General features: G+C 38.8%; 1 protein-coding gene across 4 annotated transcripts in view; it reads right to left on the bottom strand.

Moving 5' to 3' along the window:
* ADAMTSL1 (ADAMTS like 1) overlaps positions 1-25,001 on the bottom strand; it is a 198,116-nt gene that overhangs the window by 86,693 nt on the left and 86,422 nt on the right. Inside the window, exons 10-14 of one of the 4 annotated variants that reach the window (XM_009677001.2) lie at positions 19,743-19,793; positions 14,521-14,725; positions 13,076-13,223; positions 9,012-9,096; positions 189-209 (exon numbers count right to left, since the gene is read on the bottom strand). In XM_009677001.2, the coding sequence (XP_009675296.1) occupies positions 189-209; positions 9,012-9,096; positions 13,076-13,223; positions 14,521-14,725; positions 19,743-19,793 (510 nt within the window). The remainder of the gene's footprint in view (positions 1-188; positions 210-9,011; positions 9,097-13,075; positions 13,224-14,520; positions 14,726-19,742; positions 19,794-25,001) is intronic. The other 3 variants (XM_009677004.2, XM_009677003.2, XM_009677005.2) reach the window with 3 other exon arrangements.

The following is a 25,001-nucleotide window of genomic DNA, read 5'->3' as shown; positions in this document are numbered from 1 at the left end:
TACAAGACCTATTTTTGTTTAAAATATCATGGGTATCACTAGAAGTATCTCCCTCCCTTTGGTTTTCATTTACATAGGCCATACCAGAGTTCCACTACTCTACCCAGGACTGAGGGCAATACACACATTTGTCTCTTTTATGGACTAGGGTTACTCGTAGTTATAGGAAACTGACGCACAATTCTCACCTTGCATATCCCACGCGCAATCTGATAGGAAGAAACAGAAAAATCAGTTTTGGGGTCAGCATTTTCAGAAGTGTTTTTAAGCACTTCCTTTTTAATCCACTGCCTTTCTCTAGATGACATAAGGGCTTTGCCATCATTTAGAGGGGGAAAAAAAGTCCAAAACCAATCAAGAAAGCCTGTTGTACATCCCCACCCCTACCCCTAAATGCCAAGATCCCTGACTGGAGCAGCACAGTCAGCTAGAACAGGCACTACGCATTTCTTTACCCACAAAAGATCTGTCATCTTGTTATAAACCCCGTCTACTGCTAGTACTATACACAGGAAGTAACAGAAAGGAAAGAAATGGATTGTATGTGTTACTGGAAAATTTGAAACTCTTCATCAGGCTGCTACAAAGACCACAGGATTTCTCTCTGGTGCAAAGCCTTTGAGAAACTGATGATGCAAAGTGATTCCATTTCCCTACTCTGAAACACCTTATCTTATTAATGCAAACAAAAAACTCAGTCTTCTTTCAGATTAGGTATCTTTCACTTTGAAAGGGTTATAGTCTTTAAAAGTAAAGGTTGGCCACTCATTTTTTCTAAGATTGTGCTACTGCTGTAATACTGTTCTGATGCAGAAAACTTCCTGTCAGAGATTGAAGAGTCCATATCAACTACAGCAGCTTAGATATTTTGATGGTTTAAACGCATAGCTTCTTGAGCTGATGACCTAAAAAGTAGATACCTAGTCAAGTTATAAAAAGAGACACTGGACATGTTCATTAGACATTGTATCCCTCCTATTTTTTAATATCATGAATTGTGGTGCAACTTCATTTTTTGAAGAGCTGCTATATTACAATCCAAAAGGAATTATATTTTCCCAGTGATTAAACCTACTCATATGGAAAAACACAGAGACTTCACATAACACACAATATTTACACATTATGTGTATCACACATACAAAAATACAAGAATAAAAGAGAGAAGGAGCAAAAAAGAAGTAAGAGCATTAATAAAGCGGTTTGGATTCTTTTTGAAATAAGAGTTGATCTATAAATACCACATATTATTATTATATTATTTCACCCTAGTCAGCAACCTATAATGAAAACATTGGAACACCTTCAGGAAATTATATTTTATTCAGCTTTCTAGGCCCATTCTCTACATTTTAAAGTGATAAATTTGGAAGGGTAATTTAATTGTAATATAACTGTTGGCTGCTAAAGCACACAGAGAATTGGTAGAGTCAACAGAGTTGAAAGCATAAAAAAACTAAAAAGAAGACAAAAAGAAAAATTGAACAAAATCTCCATATAGAAGTGCCATTACAAACTGAACATTTATATAATGTGAATGTATAACAAAAATATACGCTAGTTCTGAATTTTCCATCATTCTAAAACCAGGAAATTACAAAGGCTTTCAAATATCTTTGTGTGGTCATTAATGGCAAATGTTGCCAAATGGCTAGCACAAAATATAAAAAGTATAGTAATAATAAGTAGTCAGTTCCATGGGTTTAAAGTTAGTTATTCCACATATAATATATCTTCTGCTATGTGACACTGTCCTTTTCTGAACGCTAACAACTGAGCCTTCTTTGAAGACAGAAGTGGTGGAGAGCAGCAGATATTTTAGAAAACAGGAAATGATTGAGTTGTTTCAGATGGCATTGCACAGTGTTTAATAAAATACTGCTTTTATAGTAATCCCCATATTAACAACCATAATAAATAAGACAAAGGAGTTACTGGTTGTGGTAATGTTGCAGAGGCAGCTATGTGTCAGAGCCCAAATGTGCTAGTTACTGCACAAATGAAAAAGAGATGACTCCCGCCTCAAAGAAATTATACTGAAATATCTTAAAGCTCTTAATCTACCTCTCAGTGATTAGCATATTCCTATTGCACCAAAGGTAACCTAATTTTGTTCCTCTGCACAGCAAAAATGACAGTGCTTACTCCCCGAAAGAAAATTACAGACAGTAAGCGTGTTCCGAGAGCTCTGCTGAACATATCAAAGAGGGCTCTTTGCTCTCATTTTAAAGAGACGACTATTACATGGAGAAGTGAAAACTGGAAGGAGGGAAAATCAAGACCTTGCTCCGTTATGACTGACGTAACAGTGCCTGCTGCTACTGAGCTGCTGGGGCACTGCAGATATTATGGAGCCCAGCCTGGGGAAGGCTGAAATGTGACTGTGCCTGGAGGCAGCAACACCGACATGTGGGGAAAAGAAAAGTGTTGGGATGGTTATGGTAGTTTCCTTGACCGGCGGGCACTTACTGTGATGGACCAGCAACCTTTTCCTACTACAGGACAGCCTTGCAAAATAGTGAGTACTAGATTTAAAGGAGGCATGGTATTTTTCAGTAGCATTTGTTGGCTGTTGCTATTTGACAAAGTACACAAATACGCTCACTTGCTCAGTTCAACTTCATGAGGACAATTCACATATGTAGGTACTAGTATTCACATTTACACATGAAAACACCTCCTTTTTCAGATAACAATTTCTCTAACATTTTGTAAAATTGCCTCTGCTTAAATTATACAAAGGGAATGTAATTAAAAATCCAGCTCTTGTAGTCTAAAATGTGCGATGCAATGAACACTTGCTTAAAAGAAGCAACCAAAATGATGTCAAAATTTAAACTGTGAACAGTGATGACAAATTCAGTACTTAGTGTTAGCATTACAGTAATTTGTCCTTCAAAGTCTGGATACAGCTGAGGGTTGCTGTATATTCTACTCCATGAAGCAACATAAAGAAAAGTGCAAAAGAGAGAAGAAGAGAAACACAAAGATTCAAGACTCAATAATGGGAGACCTTCCATCGACTCCAGTGGGTTCAGGACAAGATGCATACAGAGCCCTGCTGAGTTTTATAAAGATCTCCAGAACCTTTGATGTACATTCCCACAAACTCAGGTTGGGACTTGGGTTCCTGCATGTGTGTTATTAAAAAAAAAAGTGTATGCAGACTGATATAATTCAGCTATCAGTCTGTTAGAGAAAAAAAACTTGTTTCCTCACTACAACTAAATTACATGTTGTCTTTTCTTTTTATTGCTTAATGTTATTTTTTAAATCCATCATTGGGTAAATCCATGGTTCAGTGAAAGCCTGAGGTTCTAAGAACCACACATACCAGTTAAGATCTGAGGTTCAGGGCCACAGACACCCCAATATTAAGGCATCTACAATTAGATACTAGTGGAAAGAAACAATGTGTTAAGTTGCTTGTCCAAAGGCTTAGAAATTTTCTGAGATAGAACCAGGAGCTGAACTCCTGTCTCCAGCCTCCTCGTGCTGAGCTGAAACACAAGCCCTCCCTCTCCTGGAGAGGCCACCATTCTCCTAGATTTAGTGTGAGGATAACACCACAGGATGCTCCCAAACAGAAGTGGATAGCTTCTGGTACCATTGTTCACAGAAGTGAACCACTTGTCAATAAAATCTCAAGCCTCCATCTGTCCAAGTAATGGCACCAAAGCCAGCTGCATAGGTCAAGTTATAATCTGAGTGATTACACCTAGAGTTTCCTTTCACTTTCATTTGAATATGATCTTTTCCTTCACCTTTGCATTAAAACATCTTCCCTACTGGTTCTCTCCTTTAATTCATCGTTGGTTTTCTTCCTAGGGAAAGATAAACTGATTCTGTTCTGCACAGACAATACATATAAATCCTAAGTAATGGCAACTCTCTGAAGGGATTATTTGAATGAAAAGATAGAAATCATTACCTAATATTAGGCTGCCACACTTTCGATCTTTCCTGTGACTGACCATACTGATATTCTTTTTGTATGCAAATAGAGCTTGATATGGAAAAAACATTTTGTAGGTAGTTTTAAAATCACTTTTTAACCTGTGAATTAGGTACAAAGATCAACATGGAAACTATTTACTAGGAAAAAAAAGAATGAAATACCTTACACATCTTTGTTAACACAAATACCTACTGAAAAGTAAGAAGCAGATATTGGGCGACTCTGACACACTGGCCTCTCTGTCTATATCCAGATCCCGGAGGGCACCATTCCCACTGATGCATGTCAGGAATTTCCTTCTGTTTCTTCCTGTATCATCCCCATCACTAAGATGGTGCCATCTGGCATCCAGATATTGTCTGCCTTCTTTTTTTCCTCTTTTTATGGCTTGCACCAGGGTTATTCATGGTAATATGTTAAAAGCTGGGCATGACACAAAAGCAAACATACAAAAGCATTTTCCAAGAGTTGGAGACATTTCTTTTAAACAACCTCCCCTCTATGCATGAAACCTATTTCGCTACACACAGGAAAGCTCCACGCCTTTCTAATCATGACTGCTGCTCTTTCTGACTCTTCCTTTCATGTTGTGCTGGTGTAATGACCTCCAGTCAAAGAGGTCAGACAGAACGCTGTGGCTTCTCCCTTACATAATATATGTCTAAGGAATGGTGAATGGTCATTTCAGAGGCGGATCACAATAGCAGCACAACACATAGGACAACATAGGACAACAAGGAATTCTCACCTTATACCTTTGTCCTACCAAAGATCACAATACTTTCTTTCCAGTGTAGAATATTTCATACTAGTTCTGCCAAAAGTTAACACTTAATGGAATTTATCATAATTTGTGCAGCAAACCAGACAACACAATCATAACAGTTGCCTCTAGCCTTCAAGTGCCTGAATCACTTATGAATAATTCTTTGAGCAGCAGAACTAATGAGAACTGATTTAACATGGATTTATTTTTGAAGATTAAGCACTGAAGTGGATTCTCTGGTGATTCTTAAGGACTGAGATCACTTAGGAGTCATTTGGGGATTTAATAGTTTATCATTTTTCTACCTAGCCATCTAGTTCTATGAAATATGTGGTAAGCAACTACCACTGAATTTCCTGGTGAATATTAACCTTATTTGACAGATGGGTAAAGTTCTCAGTGACAACTTTATTCCTCTGACAAATTCAGTTAATAACAATAAATTCAGAAATTACTGAGGGGAGAGGAAGGCAACTGACAGACAGACATATACAGACAAAATTAAACCTTCAGACTTGCTTCCTTTGGAAATTCCTTAAGAAATAAATAATGGACAGCACTAGATGCAGATGAAATAAACACGAGGCAATTGCTGTCCTTGCACCACATATTAGAGATTATAAATTATTATGATTATAAATTGCAGGTAGATGGACAATGTGACAAAAATGTTTAAGTTCATAACTCACAGTATGCAATTTCGTACCAAAAATCTCAATCAATAGAAAGTTACAAAAGTCACAAGACTAGATATTCACAAATATGGGATCTCAATATGTTCCAGAAATTTGGCAAGAATATTTAGCTTTGGCTTTTAGACATCTGATCAAAAGTAAACAAAGGACAAAGAGTTGCTTGTAGATGGGGACTGCTGATCCAAAGAATGATAAGGAAGAAAGCTTGACAGTGCAAGGGAAAAAAGTCTCATCTACCAGCTGTGAAGAATGAAACTGTTTGCAGAAGAGAGTGGAGGCAATGATTTGATGGCTTAAGACAGCTCTGCAAGGGTATCAGACAAAGTATCAAAAATGAATCCTTACTGACAATTGCTTGTGTGCAGCCATAAAATAAGTAAATGTTGCATCAATACAGAGTGATGAAGAAAATCACGTAAGCATAGCTTCTCTGAAGAAATTTCCAGCATCTTGCGTCATATTCAAGCAAACACTGAACAACACAACACTGCCTCTTCAACAAATAGCTTACCATACTATAGGAGGCCCTCCAATAAGCAGAAGGACCTCCAGCTTTACGACTGTCTCCCTTTTGCCTCTGTTCCACTTCTTTTCCCCTCCTCCCGGGCAACTAGCCTGTCCTGCCCTGCTGAGCTGGTAAGTGGGGTTTCAAAGAAAACATCTTGCTCCCTGAGCGCAATTCCCTCCTGAAACCTTGCTCAGCCAGCTGCAAACTAGTGAATTAGAGAAAAGAAGAGCCATGCGAGAGGAGGGAAAACAAGCATTTAAATATGATTTTTACAAAGTCTGATACTTTTTCTGAAAATATTTACAGATAAGTAATACACTATAAAAGAAGTATATACTTAGGAAGATAAACAGTAAGAAGTAGATGGTCACGCTCTAGAGATTCAAAATCACCACTGGCATAAAAATTGGCAGGATCACACACACTTATACCAGCTAGTACTTGATCCAACATCTGAAAACACTCACCAGTTCTGACCCTTAAATTAGCCACGCACCTATCATCCAGACTGACCATCGTCAGGCAAAATATGTGGGTGACAGCATAACATATATGGGTACGGTGAGCTAGGGGGTGCTACCTCGTGTAGCTAAAGAAATACAACCTAGAAGATCCATTATCACATAATATACATTACTTTTCAACGAACTGGTGTGTTTGTAACTCTTAAATAGCTGAAGAAGAACACGTGATGCTCTAAAACTGGTAACAAAACTGTTTGTTGATTGCATCTTGGTGAGTTCTGAAGGTTTTCTCTCTGTCTTTTACGTCATAATAGATAGTTCTGTCAATTATCAATCTAACTGTTTCTACCAAGACCTAATATTAGTTTGTGATGCAGTTTAGACATTAACAAAAAATGTTAGTAGTGAGACACTGAAATAGATTGTGTATGGAAGTTCACTACTCAATGTTGCTATTAAAAGATTAGATATTCCCTGGACAATATACATATGGCTGTTACTGCTTAGAGGTGGGTATTGCATTGATAGCCTTTCGGCACTTTTTTTTTAAGTTTTTATTTACCGCTTCTGGCTCAGGCATTATCACTAGAAGTGATTCCAAATCAGCCTAAGACCTGGATAGCTCCAAGCTTTGGAAGAGTTTGAACAAAGACCCTGACTTTTTAGCCTTTTGTTTTAGCTATTAGTCATCATGCATAAAAACTGATAGCTGAACTTAATTTAACACTGAGTTCATTTCACACGAACTTAAAATTCATGCTCCCAGGGTTGAGCCTGGCAAGGAGGAAAAAAAAGTAGAAAACGTCACCCCATGACAGAATGAACTTCGCCGGGATAGTGCGGATAGTGCCCTAACTGTATTAGTATTCCACTGGTATGACCAAAGTGCTTGCCTAAGGTGGGGCAAATAGATAAGGGGGTCTGAATAAAATGGGGTAAATGGATAAGGATGTCTGAATAAAGAGGCAGAATGAGGCCTTTATTTCAACACAGTGATAAGACTGTTAACTGAGGAGGTGTCACAGCTGCTGTTTAGATATTCTAAAATACCTAAGCTCTTTTACTTTTATATCACTCAAAGTATGCTTTAATATCATGAATAATATACTCATGGGTTTTCTAGAATACTTTAATAAAATACATTTCATGAGATAAAAAACTTCTTCAGCATTCTCTGCAGCTTCTCTTTGTTTCTTAAGGGACCCTGTCCTCTATGAATCCTTTGCTGCTAATATTTACGGCTACATACAGTAATATATACATTACTATACTCTTTTTCTATAGCAATGTCAACATTCATTAACAAAAACCATCTTAAGTATTTTGTCATTCTACAAAATTCCTGTTTTTTCCCTGATTTCAGCCAAAATGCAGGCTGCCTTTCCATACATGACCATTATTTTAGTGTAACTCCTTTTGATATACCTCATATTCTTTACGCCTCCGGGGTCAATTATAGTTTGCCAAATGCACATTCAGATAAGTGGCTTAATATAGTGTGTTAGAAGTCTCAAGAAAAAATATTGCACTTAACAAATGAAAAATGAATAGTTTCAGAATCATAAGATTTTCTAGACTTTGCCTGTGAGTGAATGAATTTGTGAAGTCTGTAGGACTCCGAAAAGAGTAACACATCCCATTGTACTATGTGCTATACCTGCTACTAATATATATATACACATACGAACACGTGTGTATGTAAGTATATGTATATTTGTATGCATGTGTATATATGTATTTAGGTATAAATACATATATATAATGGGAGAGGAATTAAAAATTATTGTTAACTTGAGGATGCTTTTATATATCTCTTTTGTTCCAATGTTCCAATTCCAAACTACTTCAGTTCAGATTAACCACGCCAAAATTCCAATTCTATTGCATAAAGAATAATGTTTGTTAGTTTAATACACAGCTGTATTTGCAATGAAATATGCAAGTTCCTTCATTTCAGGTAGCCCTAATATGACTGATAATGTCTATACGTAGGCCACTGCCATCCAAATGGGTCTGCAGCAGAATGAAGAGACACTAGTGGGGGAACAAGACGCTGACTGAAATCAATCTTGCAGAGGTGATTGGGCAAAGACCATTACGCGGTTAGAAACAATAAGGTAAGTGATGATAAAGCAATCTAAACCACAGGGCTGAGGCTTCTAGTTTATTTTCTGTTAAAAGTAATTTGTTTCATTTGCTATTATTATACTATTCTTTGAGGGGGATGGGGATGGGAAATCCTTGCTGGCTGCCCTATATTTTACCTCTTACTACATATGACTGCTGTGAGAGTAAGAAAAGATGCAGAGCTGCTCAGATACAGCGGCAATGTGGATCATATAACTACCTTAGACAGACTCTCACTACAACATTATTATAAGTGAGCTGAAATAAAATATGCATCTATTTGTTCAAATTCAGTCTGCATTTGTCCTCTTGAACTCAGTTTCTCCATACCTGAGCCTGGCACAACCATCACTTAAACAAACTGACTTCCACAGATTTGGCCCTTATACTCTAACGAAAGCCAAATACAATTTCAAGACACCGTGTTAGTTCAGCACAAGCCTCACATCCCCATGTTATAGCAGCCTGTTTTGATCAAATGTTTAAGACTTACGATGGTTCTTCAGACACCACTGCTCCTTCTTCCAGCTCTTGAGCCTGCTTATACCATGGCAACTTTGCTTCCACTGGAAGTTTCTCTATGGAATATATACAAGCACATGAAAACAGAAACCATGCAATAACACTGATATATATGTCAGCCTCCTTTCTCTCACTGCATAGACCTGTAATGTACATCTGTGTCCATTCATATGCAGGCTGAGCACAAAAAGAGAAAAGGGAGCAGGAGAGAGAGAAAGAAACTCTGTTATTGCCTGGATTATAGAGTTTATAAAGTTATAAGGCTAGATAGTTTATTGCTACAGCTAGAAAGGCCACGGTATTCTAATACTAGAAAGGCATATTAAGTAACTTTGTAGAATATCCAACTGGGCTACAGAAGTAGTCACTTTGGTAACTGTTTTTCAAAGGGAAACTTGAAAGTGTAATGGCCCTCCACTGCACACTGCAATGGCAAAAGGTATAAAAACCCTGTGGTTACCCTTAAATTTTAGAGCTTCAGAAGAGACATTAAACTTGTTTTTGATGGATTGCAAAAATGAAGAAAATCTTGATTTCATGAGTGATACCACATAAAACAGAGAAACTCTAATAAAATGGCTCAGTTATACTTTTCAACCTTAAGCTTATCAGTTCATCAGCCCTGTGGATTTAAAAAATGAGCTGAATACTTTTTCTGTCATTTCTGATGGAAAACAGTAGAAATGCTTCCCCCCCCCCCCCCCCCCCCCAGGATATGCAAAGAACATAATGAGTTGCTCTTTTCTGGGGAGTGCAGAGGCATTTCATTTTGTGAGCCAAATTCCGCTTACACGCCGTGTCAGTGTGGATGGAGTACTGGAGCTGAAGGCAGTGAAGCTGTTTTAGCTCTACAGGCATATAAAAGAGTGAGCAAATCTGGCACTAAAATTCCAGAATGAGCTCTGCAATTCAACAGAAAATTCTGGGCCAGCATCGGGGAAAAAAATGAATAAAACACAGTGAAACTCAGACCACTGAGGAGAATCAGGGCCAGGCCTATTTGCCACTCAGAACCCACCTAAGCCTTTTAGGTTTAGGCTGTGCATAGATTTATACTAGTCAATGGGAGTAGATTAATGACATTCAAAAACAACTGAGAATTTTCTGTACCTGTGTCGTGCACAATACTGAACATTTTATATAAGCACAAAAACTTTCCAGAATGTCAGTAATACCATAGAAGAATCATAGCTTGCAACTTGATTTGACAGCTACTGCAACTTCAATCAAGCAAATTTCCTTGGAGTAAGTTATTAGCTAGGAGAGAAAGGAACAGTAATATAGTTACAACGCCTCTCTCCCAGAAATAGCTTGCCAAGTTCTTACTCTGACATATTTGTTAGTGCCATTTAAGAATGAATATTTGCCAGTACAGCTCTTAGTTTAATCTATATTTTACAGCATTTGTTATCCAAAATATGTAGGAGATGTTTCTATTTATATGCCCTGCAGCTTATTTTATGAGTTTTGGAAAGCCAGATCTTACTACTTTTTCCTTAGATGTAAATAGTTGTAACAAGCAAAAGGTCTCCTGTGAGGTTGCTATGTAACTTTTAAAATAACTTTTCTTTTTCAGAGGTGCATGTTCAACAAGAAACACAGGTAAAGTCAATTGTCATCATCTACACTCTAAAATAAATTGGAGGATTAGAACTGTTAATGTTGTGCAGTGTTCTTTGACAAAAAAAAAATCCTAACACAAACTAAAGAAGAAATTTTAATTTTACAGATTAATGGAAAATCTCTCCTTTTGTAAGACAGTTCCAGGGAAAATAACTTAAGTGCTATGCTATGTAGGAAGTTGCATTAGATGAATACACATCCCCTTTTAAAATCAAAAGTCATTACTTAATCCAGGGACGTCCTATATTTTCCCATTATTGGTGTAAGATTAAGTGCCTCAGTGCTCAAACAAAGTAAAACTGAAGTAAATGACAGCAGGTATTTCATGTTGTTTTTGTTTAGCATAGTGTATTAAAAGAAAGGGGTTTTCTGTATTCTTGTCTTGCTACTTCCGTCAGCTAGGACCACTGGTAATTTGCTTTATGGTAATTCAGCTCCATAATGAAACTGCAGGCTACATTAAAATGTTGAACAGAAGAGAGATACTTTCCTGCCTTTAATTTATGATGTCAGAGTCAGCAACTAGAAGGACAACCTTCCAGCATAGAATCAGAATAATTTGAATTGGAAGAGACCTCTGGAGGTCATCTGGTCCAATTCCTCACTGAAAGCATGATTCAGCCAGCCATGCAGGTACATGTGTCTTCGAATATTATCCCTTGCTTTATAGAGGGAGAGCTGTGAGAGAACTGCAGAGCCAAACCGAGGAGTAAAACTAAACAAAAAACTAATCCAAGAAAGACAGTGTGTGTCATGTGCAACTTCGGAGAAGATGGAAGAAAGAAATAGGCATCTACAGTCAGAAGTGAATGGCATATTTACAGCTAAGGGCAGTATAAGAACTTAACCAGGGTAAAGCTACCATTGCAAGAATCTGCTTCCAACAAACAGCCACTAACTTTGCTCCCAGATAAGTCCTATTGGAAGAGGTTTCTTGACAGATGCAGACAAATAAAGTGCTCTCAGATGATCTTGCAACCTTCTTGAGTTTCCTTGGCAGAAGCCAGTTGTAGGTGGTTTGCACTACTACCTCATTTTTGATGTCTTACTGCATTATGCTCACACTATATACAGCAGGCAGACAGCAGCTTGCTGTATCTGTGCTCTGAACACAGTAAACAAATAAAGCCCCATAAATGCAGCAGACTGACTGAGCCCAAGCCCACTAAATGTGCGGAAGAGGCTCAGAATCATGCTAACACATCCATCCGGCTTTTTTCAGCTCAGAACATGGATGCAGTGAGCTCATGCTGGCAATATACAGTGTAAACATACCCATTACTCCCCAGAGGCCAAGTGTCTGGGTTTCACTACTCTGGTAGCTGGCATGTACGGTGAATTCTCATGTTCCAGATTAACTGGAATCTTTAAACTTGGCAAATTTGTTCATCATTCTGAGTACAGAAAATAAAATTCCAAATTTGACTTTTCTGTCTTGAATCAGCAAGAGGTCACAAGTTACTCTTATTTTATTGGATGTCATAATAAATACTATTAATATACATCCATTAATGCAATACCATTAATATGCATAGTGATTCTTTTTCGCAAAAAGGCATTAAGTTCTTCTTATGATGAGTTTCAAGTCTCCAGTGTGGAGAAACTACAGTCACCCGCATTATTGTAGCCCAGAAATTTCCATAAATTAGTTAACTTTTAAGTAACAGAAGTTATATCCACACAGATATATATGCCCACAAACATACACGCACTTACACCCATGGAACCAAGTGATAACAGAAACATCGATACCTCTGATTGCTGCAACTGGTCTCTGCCCATTAATCCACTCTTCAGGACCTTTTCTAACATTCCTACCCTACGAGAAACTCCAAATAGGAGCCATGCAGAAATGCTGCAAAACTGTTTTCTCCTTCTCTCAGCAAAATGTAGGATATTTTTACCACAATGTTAACCTCTGCCTGAGGTCTAAGTCAAGAAACGTTCAATTCTGTATCCAAGATGAGTACTTCTTATTATAAACTGCTTCAAGTCTGAAAGTCTGACAAACTTTGCAGCCTTGCAGGGAAGAACTTGCTGGGTTACAGTGCTTGACTTATTTCAAGCCTCCAGCTTGTGAGCAGGCTCTTTAAACCTATAGTTACATTTACCTACAATAAATATTAGCTATACATTAAATTATTTTAGAAAAATGGGCCAGATTTAGTCAATGAGGTTAAACCTGCTTACACGAAAGTCAAATTTAGACATCGCTTAGACTGCTGGATCACAGATTAACAGTTTAAATCCTAGTGTTGATAAAAAAGAGGAAAGGGCTAGCATTCACTCTGTCTTGCTAACAGGCAAACTGGGAAAGGAATGGCAGGCCTTAAAGGTACAAATTCAGAATTCAGTGAGCATGGAAACAGTGCTAATAAACAAAAATTTCTGATACTCCTTCTATCTCATTACCTTTAGGTTTGTAGCAAGGAGTGGGTATGATGCATTCTTCTTTTATATGTGGCTTTGTTTTAGGGCTACAACCTCCTGTATGCATCCCCCTGTGATCAATGCAAAGAACCACACGGTATCTGAGCCCCTGTCCACAGGTCACAGTGCACTGAAAGAAAAAAAAAGAAGGAACGAGCACATTATGTCACAAGTGGAAAATAAAAAGGGTATATGCAACAGAAATATGTGAACGTTGTGAGACAAAACAAGATGCAGAAACACCTGACCCTGATCACAAATCATTCATAATATTACGTAGTTTTGGGTAAGGTATAAAACTGACACATATTTTTGCCTTTTCGCTTTGCGTATTTGTTTGGTTTGGACATTTTGCTGTTGCATTTCTCTCGTAGTGCCACTCCCTCAGCATTAGCTGCTTGGGTGGTAGTCATCTGTCCCATATTGAACATGCTCAGTAACACCTTCTCAGTTTCACCTAGAGCCACTCTGCTCTGCTTGTACAAAGTACTGGGGCTTATGGGTTAACAGGGGTGACATTCAGCTATTTTGGAATGTGGCACCAAACAAAACGGAAAATATTTGGGCTTTCTTCCTTCAGACACTTTCTTTCTTTTTTCCCCCACCCATTTATTTTTGGTAAGGTACATCACTTTTTCCCCTGTTCAGAAAGTTTCAGAAATGCTTGGATGGGAGGGAATCAAAACTACCAGCAAGTATGGAAAGCCAGGGATACTACCAAAGTCACTTTGCTCTTAGATAGCAGCTTTCATCTAGAAATCATTAAACACTTTGCAATCAATAAGAACACCTCAGCTGTGGGTGAGCTATCTTTTTTTTTTTTTAAAATGATTTTACTTGTTGAGAAACTGAGGTGGTGAGAAACTAGGTTCAGGATCAAGTCTTTATGAACAAAATTACAGTACTTTGCTACCAGACATCTACTTTCACACACACACACAAAAAAACATAGTCAGGAACAGATAAGCTAGCAGAGACAAAAAGCATCGAAAGAAAAGTCAGTTCTGGCTTTATACATGCCTAGCCAATTCTCAGTAATTCATGATATTCCATTTATGGCTGAAGAGATGTAATAAAGATATACAGTTACATGCCCGTGAACAACTTATTCCTTTTGTTTGTGCATTTCATTTATGTTCCCAGTTTATTGTTTCTAGAGGATCAGTAATTAACACGACAGATTTGAATTGTTTTTCCATCATTCTCTTTAATCTTGTTAATCCTATTAATATTAATCCTGAATATTTACTTTGTAGTTAGACAAATAAAATCATTTAAAACAGAGGTCATAATAACGAGGAAGGAAAACTGAGCTACAGATAACGTTTCTACATTGGCAGGCTCATTAAACTATTGGCATTATTCTCTGAATTTAAGATGTATTCTTAATGCATTAAATACAAAATCAACAAAGCTAAACTGATTACCGGAGACCACTCCTGAGCGAGCCACTTTGGGCAGTCAAATATATTGCAAGGCTGGACAACAGGCATCTTGGGAGTGTACATGCATTTCCACTCTTCCACGGGGCTGATATGCCCTTGAATATCTTCCTCCACACATGAGACACTGCGGCTTTGAATACCCCCTCCACAGGATGACGAACAGGCAGTCCAGGGTGTACTTTCCCAGCTGGGAACAAAACAAAACAGAGCGAAGGCTTCAGAAAAACAATTCCTCCTCAACCCCCACACCTCCCCCTACCCTCAGTTGCATAACCCGTTATCTAAAGGAGTTTTTTTCTGATTAATCTGAGTAAAAGTTATTCATATATTTTTATAAATGGCCGTAACAACAAAGCATTCTGTTGGCTCTTGTCTTTAAGTTAAAGACTAGTAATATGAAATCTCTTCTTTCTCACTAACCCAGTGACTACTGCCATAGAAATTCTAATTACTTTTAACTTAATTCCTTCTAATTAATCAATGGGATTATCGTGTCTTCAACAGTTTGCCACACTCTGAGACATCTTTGTCCCAAATTGCTAGAAGTTCAGTGTGCTCTGAAACTGATGTCTCTTTTGCTAAAACATAGTGGAAAATAGTACTCCTTCCTTCTGGTGACATAACTGAATAAGAAAAAAAAATGGGAGGAAATTCTCCAAGAAGAGAAGAAGAGGCTATGACTGATAGGCTACATGGCCTCCGACGGAGAAACCATGCAGGCATTGTTTGATTACAATTGAGACATGAGAGGAATTCAGAAACAATTTTTCTCAACAGGTGCCATTAGAAAATGTAATGAAAAACCAACAGAACAATGCATATGCTCTGACAAGTCATGAATACTTATGAGAATTTTTTTTACAATGATGCATATACAACCATGTATGTATCCTTCTATATGTGTACATGCGCATGTGCATAAAATATAGATTGGTATTTCCTCTCTTATTTAGTGGTTGTTGTCATAGAAAGAGTATGAGACTGCTGTCATGATGTATCTTCTAGCTACTTGGAAACATCTGAAAAATCTCTTATTTCAAGAAAATATTCTTTTGACAACAATTTTTGTCTGAAGTAGTGGACATTTTCGAATTGAAAAAAATCAATTTCATGGAAACCTCCTTACTTCTTTCCTCATTCAGGCAAGAGGGAAAAAAAAGCCAAAGGTGAGGATTTTCTCTCTCAGTCTTAGTAAAAGAATTATTTTTTTTAAGCAATTCCAGCAGGATCACAAAAAAATTAAGCAATACGAATAATGTTTATCTTTCCCTCTGATTTTTCTCCATATCCACCTATCTGATTCTGACCAGCTCCAGTACATCTAGGTACTACACATTCTTGGCTAATAGTTGAGAGTGCCATAAAACTCATTGTGAAATGGCAGATGTTAATAGCTGTTTATGGGTGGTAAAGGCCACCAATTAATCATATAACTCATCACAAAGCAGAACTGAAACCATTTTTACACCATGATGCAAAAACAAATAAGCACTCTGCATAAGCTACAGATGTCACAAATGGGTACTTCTAGCAATGTCTTTCATTCAAATATGTTACTTGTGACTCTTGTGAACAAGCTTCCTAGCATGCAGCTAAGGTTTCTAATTACCATGAATCTAAATATAGAAACTTCACATTGGAACATATTAACAGTAGGAACTGCTAAACCAGCCTCGGCTAGCTTTTCCCATGCATAAAAAGTATCGTGTCTAGAAACCCCTGAAGCCTTTGTGACAAGTTTCTAGACACCTTATGCTACCTCAGCAATATAAAGCAGCTTAAACCTAGGCAAGCAATTTGGTGCTCTCTTTTCATGTTGGTGTAAGATAAGAAAGTAAAAAGTTTCTCTGTCACACTGCTCTTAAAGTAGAAGTCATAGCTCCTTGTGGTGTACGAAGGGTGTAACGTTGACTGAGAATTTGTGAAAGGAAATGGAATACTTCAAGAATCAGGATTTGTAAGAGTGCGCTTAAGTAAGCACTGTAACCAATGACCCCTATCTTTTCCTCTTCGAGATAAGTTTCAGTGCAGAGCATCACATTAGGAAAATCTTGCAAGGACGCCTTCTCAGATTTCCTTTCCACTTCTGGAAAGTTTCTCACTACCCTCTGTCCTTCGTGTTCGGAGCTAGACTCACCAAACAGGTACCGCAGCCAGGGCCTGCTTAGTTTGCTTTTATTTGGTTTGGAATTTTTTGCTTAAATTCTGCAGGGCCAGAGGAAATACAGTTTTTATCCCCCTGACCTGGCCCTGTCTTGTGCCAGCCTCACGGTCTGCTGTTTCTGCTGTCTCCACCAATGAGGTTTGGAGGTGAATATATGGCTGCCTCTCCCCTTCTGGGGTGAGAGAGGAAGACCTGAGCTCCATTTATGGATTCACAGAAGCACACCTGAGAGTGGGCAGAGAGGAGTAAGAGACACAGCAGCAGGGGAACCACAGAGAGAAAGAGGTGGACCGAGGTCCCAGCCAGCAGTTGCAGCCTGAGCTTCTGATAAGAGTCTTTTAAGGAAAATAATGTGCCTAGGAGAGCAGATGTAAAGAGACTGTTACAGGGTGAGACTGTAACCCAGACTAGCTTGAGAATCAGTCTCAGGCCTTTGATCATTTCCAAGGAATGGTATTTTTTTTTGCTTTCAGTTTTGCTGAAGCCAAATACCTCAGGGCATTTTGATCCTTTATTTTGGATTTTCTTCAACTGTGAAAAAGCCTCTGTCCACTGGCCAGTGCAGGATACTTTTTGCTTAAATACAGTCCTTCCACTGCTGAGCACTGCTGATTCATACTCTGATCTACAATTGTTCTCCTGGATGAATTGTTCTCCTGGATGACCTGGATGAAGGGAGAGAGTGCACCCTCGACAAGTTTGCTGATAATACAAAACTGGGATGAGTGGCTGATATACCAGGGGGCTGTGCTGCCATTCGGAGGGACATGGAGAGGGTGGAGAGCTGGGCAGAGAAGGACTTCACAAAGTTCAACAAAGGGCAGTGCCGCGTCCTGACCCTGGGGAGGAATAGCCCCATGGCCCAGGCTGGGGGCTGACTTGCTGGAAAGCAGCTCTGCAGACCTGAGGGTGCTAGTGGACAACAAGTTGGACACGGGCCAGCAATGTGCCCTTGTGGCCAAGAAGGCTGGGCTGTATCCTGGGCTGCATCAGGTCAAGGGAGGTAATCCTCCCCCTCTACTCAGCCCTGGGGAGGCCTCACCTGGAGTACTGCGTCCAGTTCTGGGCTGCCCACTACAAGAGAAATACCAAGCTACTGGAGCGAGTCCAGTGAAGGGCTACAAAGATGATGAGGGGACTGGAGCATCTCTCCTATGAAGAAAGGCTGCGAGAGCTGGGCCTGTTCAGCCTGGAGAAGAGAAGATTGAAGATCTGATCAACGTGTACAAGAATCTGAAGGGGAGGGTGTCCAGAGGACGGGGCCAGACTCTTCTCCGTGGTGCCCAGCGACAGGACAAGAGGCAACGGACAGAAATTCCACCTAAACCAGAGGAAAAACTTCTTTCCTGTGAGCGTGACAGAGCACTGGACGGGGTTGCTCAGAGAGGTAGTGGAGTCTCCTTCCCTGGAGATATTCAGAAGCTGTTAGGACCAAATCCTGGGCAATGTGCTCTAAGTGAACCAGTCTGAGCAGGGGGTTGGATGATCTCCAGAGGTCCCTTCCCACTTCAGTCATTCTGTGATTCTGTGATTCCATCTCCTTCTCTTTTGTCAGTGTACATGCCCTCTGCACATAACTGAAATAAAATCTGGTTAACTCAAAGATAGACTCTTAAATTCCACACTAATATTCTAGCTTCTCTATTCCTCATCAGCTGAGCTTTAATTGTTGAGGTTAGGAGGTGTGTATGCGTTCTTTTTTTTTTAATAAAAAATAGAGAAAGAAAAGTTTTCCAGAAACAAGTAACGAGAGGCAAGGGTATATTTTAGGAGTGTATTTTATGAGTATTTAAAGAGATAACGACTGTGTATATAACCCAAGCATTTATACAGGAAGAGAAAAACCTAATCCACAGAAAATATAAACAGAACATCACCGGAAGTTAAGCATATCTACTTGATGTATATATACAAATGACATGAAAAATAGATAGCAGGTGCCAAGATGAAAAGCAGCCACAATGTTTGCCAAGTAGGTTGCTCTCTTCCTCGTCTTCTTACTCATAGTTTGAGATGGGTCCATGATTTGGCTGGAGATCCTGTATCAAATCTGAATGCACTGTGCTTGTTTACTCAAACACAGAGAGCTCACTGCATTAGGCCTCACCATGGTTTGAGAGAGCTCATTTCCTTAGCAACATGAGATTAACATATTAACTGGAAGGTTCTTTCGGTCATATGAAACTCATTGATACAATAGATTAATGAAGAAGGAAACAAAGCACAATGCATATCCAGGCAGTGTTTCAAAGCCAAATGGTTATTATCCTTCATCTTCCAAATATTTTTTATCAGCATCTGTCTTATCCACAGGTGTTTGAGTAATTACTCATATAGTTACTTCAATGAGAATCTCAAGTGGATCCTCTTACATTAAAGACATTAATTGTGAGATAATGAATAACACACATCAGGTCCTGATCCTATTCCTTCTCCAGATCTCTGAATTCTTAAGAGAAGCCAAAGGAGTAAGGCACCTGGGGAAGGTGTTAACATGGGTTTTCAAGGATCAGGCCTCAACACTAATACTTTCTAAAACCAAAAACTCATGATTTAGAAGCATGTGATTTGTTTGTAAGAGAAACTAATGCACAAAACAGAAGGGTAGTGTCTGGAATTCTACATCCAAAGCCATATAGGGTAGAGTAAGAAGAGAAACACCACTGGACAGACTGAAAGACCCTAACAGCTCATTACAAGTCTCAGGTTTTGGTCTTGCTCAGACATGAGGGAAGTGAGGGAGAAGGAAAGGCAAGAGAGAGAAAGGGGGGAGAAAAAAGGCAGAGAAAGAGAAAGGGACTATGCACTCAGTGAAGCTGCATTACTGCTGCAGCTAAGGTATAATTTTGGTTCTGCACCAGCAGAATTTATAACAACAGGTTAGCACTTGAGCATCTCAGGGTTAATCTGCAAGACAGTTTAGTGCAAGAGAAAAGAAGCATGTGTTAGCCTTGTTTTAGAGCAAAGCAGCAATGTGGAGATGAGGGAAAAAGCAATAAATGCCTGTTAATCCTAGCAGCTGCTTGATTGTTTTACGTACCGAGGAAGGGGATGGTAGAGGTCATAGGGCATGATCTGCTTGTATCCATCACTGTTAGGAACAATAATGCCAACCCTCTGAGTAGAAGGTACACATAATAAAATAAACACTAGATGATTACATTATACAATTTTTTTTTCACATAGCTTCACGAAACAAACAAAGACATTTTACCTAAACTGCTAATACCTTTAAAATAAAACATATGCTTCCATCCTACTGTTTGCAAGTCATTTCAAGAACAAATCACCAGTTAATACTTATGATGATAATACTGTCTGACTAAGAAGCAATCCCCTGTTACAAACTATCCCAATGAACTGCCCAAATATTATTTAAATTGACAAAGTGGTTATCTTCCATAAAAATAAGCTTTCCTACACATAATATTTTCTCTTTTAGAGTCACTGAAAACAATAAGAGAACTTCTGTCAACTTCAGAGAGCTCTGGATAAAACTTTTTTTAGACTATAAGATGGTTGTTTCTGCCCTTTGGATGCAACGTCTGCTTTTACAGGGGCTGGGATTAGAAACTGAGGTCATCCCAGCGCAAGAATTCAAATCTGCAATTCATGTCTCACCATCTTAAAGCAGTCAAATTTCATTAATCTTCAGAGCCTGTCTCTTCATTTGGGGTCCACTGGAAAAGGACTTGGACAGAAAATGTTTCTTTGGCATTGTAGTGACTAATTGGCTTGGCTTGATATGATGCTATTATTATAACAACTACGGGATGTAACATCTAAAATTATAACAGGCAATAGTGAAGATCATAATTAGTAATTTTTTAATGAGTAGTATGCCAGTTATGGATGAAATGGCTATCACTCAACATATTGGCAACCACATGGTCTCACTAAAATGCTAGCCTGGGATTTCATACAGTGTGGGTGGTTAGTTTTGATGCATTCTGACCCAGAATAACCCCCTATAGCCCTCCCCAATAACCCCCTATAACTCTCCCAATTATCGGCCATGTCGATTAGTGTCAAACGGATGATCCCAGAGCACCTTATATATCACCTTCAACAGCACCACTGTGTGACAGAGAACTTCAAGGGGGCAGAGGGAAAGACCAGGAAAGGATTAATATCAATTACACTAAAAAAAAAAAGTGTCTCCCAACTCATGCAATGGACAGAGGAAACCAGCTGAAAAGGATGAAGGTGGCTGTTGAGAGGCCTTGTGCAGATGAGAGGTGCAAGGTGTCCCGTTGAGGGTTTCTGTAAGGAGGAAAAAGCAAAAGAGGGGGAAGGGAGAAAGTATTCTCCATCCTCAATGCAGTTCACTGAACAGTGCTCTAAGCATTCAAAGGAGTGCTGTCATGCCTAGGCTAAAGGGATCTATTCTCCTTTCAGTCAGCAGGATTTTTATGTGCATAATTCTTCCATGATAAGATAATAGATCCCATTGTGTTTTCAGAGTGAAGAGTCAGTGCTAGGTCAACATGCTGGAATTTTCCAGCTAATGCATTAGAAGATGCTGAAGCCATGAGAGTGGTGTGTGATGGGGACAGGACTGCTTCCAGTCAGGTTAGCAACCTCTGCAGTCACAGAAGCCCTGTGCTCGGCTGTGTATATCTGCATGTACACAGAGCTGCCTGTCTCTGCAAAAATCTAAAAATGCAAAAAAGACAGTTCTGGTACTGGCAAACTTTTGAAAAGAAGACAAATGGGTCACTTAGAGTGTGATCAGTGAGCAAGACTTTCCAGACTTAGCTTGACTGACAAATGGCTGCAGAGGTTTGAAAAACTCTGCAGTAATATTTGAAGAAGTCAGAAGGGGACTTTTTTGAGGCTTTTTTTGCTCATGCTTTTGGAAATAGCTGCTCTTTTCCTGACTCTTCTACCATGGATGCTGAAGTTCTACTCTAAAGCTGTTCACACTTTCCATCTCATCAGCTTGCTGAGGAAGGGATGTGAAAGGGATTAATATACCTAGCTTAGAAATAAAATAACTGTATTACAAAAGCTCCTACTGCCTAGGAAAGGAAAAGATTTTAAAACCTATTTTTCACTGAAAGTGAGAAATATTTCTTTTCTAATAAGCAAGGTCGGTATGCATAACCAAGATCTGCTGCTGCTACATGTATTAGAATGCAGAAAATTCAAGGCCGTTCCAACGGAAATAACTGACCCATATCCAGACACTGTTATCAAGATTAAATAACATCTGCAAAGCACTAAAAAGGGACCAAATTAATATTGCCATTGGAAAGGTCTGACTCTCAAAGAATTTTGCATCCATAAATTGCATATCTGTAAACAGTACAAAGCTCCATGGAATTATTGATATCATCCTTGCACATGTGTGAAAGTCTGCCAAAGACCGATTCTGCCACAGTAAGATAATGGTCCCCAGAAAGGTAAGTCCTATCGATATGGAGAGAAAAAGGACCCCTCAACCCAAGATCCTCAGCATGTTCTTTTAAAATGAAAGTATTTACTTCAGGTAATATTTCACTTTGACTTTTGCTAGTGATGAATAACGATTAAATTTCTGACTATCAAAAATCTACTTGATTTCCACAGAAAAAAAAGCAAACCTAACTGAATCATTTAAAAATCAACTTTGAGAAGACTCTGGTTAATCTTGTACTTTCTAATTGATCAGAAAGACTTAAATTCCATGTGCCTATCAATCCATCATAATCTTACAAAAGAATGGAGGAGATACAGGATTTGGGCTTTGTTCACTGCACATTGCTCAGAGAATGCAAAGAAGATGATGTAAGATCATGTGCTAAATGGAGAGGGCAAATAACGATTCCCTTACTACACTGAAATTCCTGGCTGTTGCGGGAGTAACAAACGACTTATTCACACAACACCCAGAATAAACCTGCTTTGGCAGGAGCAGGCGGCACAAAGCAGATTATTTTGAAGAGTTTTTTTTCTCTTGCGTCCGAAATCTCTCACGTCTCTCAAATCAACAAGCTGTTTTATACACCCTGCAGATGGATTTGTTTTCCTCCTGAACGCTGGCAGCTTCAGCACAACTGCTCTTCCAAGGCATACGTTCAGCTGGAGTGGGAACTGCAGATGCCAGAGTTAGGTGTGCCACATGGCAGTCTGCTGTCTCTTCATATGTTCTGATTCCTCCGGGACTGGTGCACGCAGCAACTTTTGTTGTTGTCTTCCTTTGTAGTTCCTTTTCCTTCATAAACTACTCCCTTAACTGCAACTGATCATCTAGGCCAGCTTTCTCCGTTAGCTCCCTGATGACTCTCCCTCAGACAATGTACTAGCTCTTCACAACTCTTGCTGTTCATGGCTTATCTCCAGTGGGACCCAAGTATGGCCTCAAAGTGGCACCTGCTCTCTGCAGTCCTGATCCCCAGCCTCCATAGGCCACTAGCACCCTTTGGGCTTCACTTCACTTTACCCTTCACTTTTGTTCTTTTTGTTTCCTTGGGGGTGGTTCTACTTGTTGTGCTGTAGGCTGCATGGCTGCACACAGTCCCAGGTAGCTGGAGCTGTTAAATCTCTTTCCTGTCAAGGACTTGCACAGCAAACGCTTAGGCCTTCACTGAAATCTGTGTGACCTGAGAAAAAACAACCTGCAGAGCAGAGACTATGTCTTCTAAGCAATGATATGAAGTACATCTAAGACACTAATAACAATTGGCTAATATAATAATAATAAATAAAAAGTTGAAACAGCTTAAGTTGGCTGTGGACAGTTAATTCATTGACTGAAAGAAAATGCTCAGAAGACTGGAAAAGTTCATCACATAAGACATACACATATGAGCCAGAATTCTCCAGAGAGCCATAGTTATCACTGAACAGAGGACGTACTTATGAGAAAGTCTACGATTTATGACTGCAAATCCTGACACAAAGACAGGATGACACAGCGTGTGATACTGCACTCTCATCTCACACAGCTTTACGAAGACACCGTTGTGTGACATTATCTATCACCTTTCACTCCAAGAACACCTTCTGCCCTGAAAAACAGATACCCAGATCCTTCAGTATACTTCTAGGTAACATTGCCTACTACTGCATACAGAGACATCCTAATTCTAAACTACGCTAGCAGTATGAATTCTATTTGTGGTTTTTGGATCATCATACTTAATCCTGAAATACACACAGTCATATGACGTATCCCTTTACACTCCATCAGCATGGAATCTGACTTGAAGAACTATTACGCACTTTGTATTTAGTGCTTTTATATATTCATAGAGCTTTACAAATCAGTAAAAGCCCATGTCTCCTATCTAAAATGTTTCAAAATGGACTGTCATGGACTGTCAGTGGGTACTGTAATGACCTCCTTAACCAACACAAAAGATTGAGAAAGTAATATTTCTGTGTCAGCCTCCAGAAAGCTTCATACATTTAAACAGCTTTAGCATGACAATATCTCGTCTTTATAGTAAATGACATTGACTTTGTTAGCGTACTGATTTCAAAGTCTAGCAAATGTATGGCTTACTTATTACTATAGACTGTTAAAAGATTAATCTCAGAAACTGAAGACGTAAATTTTTTAAGGAAACATATCTGAAATAGTGAACGAGTGAGCTAGATTGACTGTTTATTTATAAGACTTGAAATAAGTGGTCTAAGTTTAAAGTAGTAAAACTACTCTCTTCCTGTAGCATAGCTGTAATGTTTCTGAAAATTTATTAGAAAGGAAGACACAGAAGTTTCCCATTTTCATTCAGTTTAATATTTTATTGTGGTCTGGATAACTAATGATGGATACAAGGACTAAAACTTGTTGTTATTTTCTAGTACTAAATGTTTACAGCTGAATATCCACTGCAAATCTCAACAGTGAAATATCTGGGTGACACATCATCTTACTGGCTACAGTTTTGGTCTGGTATAGGATTTAATAAAAATAGACTGCCATTATCTTCCCTATAATTTCATTCTGGACAGAAAAATATCTGTATTTGATGCACGTTGCGGTAGAAAATGTACTTTCCTAGCTTACAGCCTATTATCTGAAGCACCTCAAAAGCTCCTTTTTGGCTTTATCTCTTTCTTTAATAGAAATTATACCTTTAAAGATGAAGTTATTCAGCTGTTCATATCTTTTAACATTCTGACTCATGTTTCCTGGCCCATCCTCCCTACCTCTTCTGATAAAATCATTTTTTTAACTTAATTTAAATGCCTTTTGCCCTACCCAACTGTTCTAGTTCTTGCCTATTTGTCTTGAGAAGAAAATTGCCTCTTCAAGCATTAGCAGTGTTTGCAGCTGAACTTTAGTCTGTTCTTGAACTCAGATTTTCTG

This window comes from Struthio camelus, chromosome Z (assembly GCF_040807025.1).
Source record: "Struthio camelus isolate bStrCam1 chromosome Z, bStrCam1.hap1, whole genome shotgun sequence".
Lineage (NCBI taxonomy): Eukaryota > Metazoa > Chordata > Aves > Struthioniformes > Struthionidae > Struthio > Struthio camelus.
This window is presented reverse-complemented; position numbering and strand designations above follow the sequence as displayed.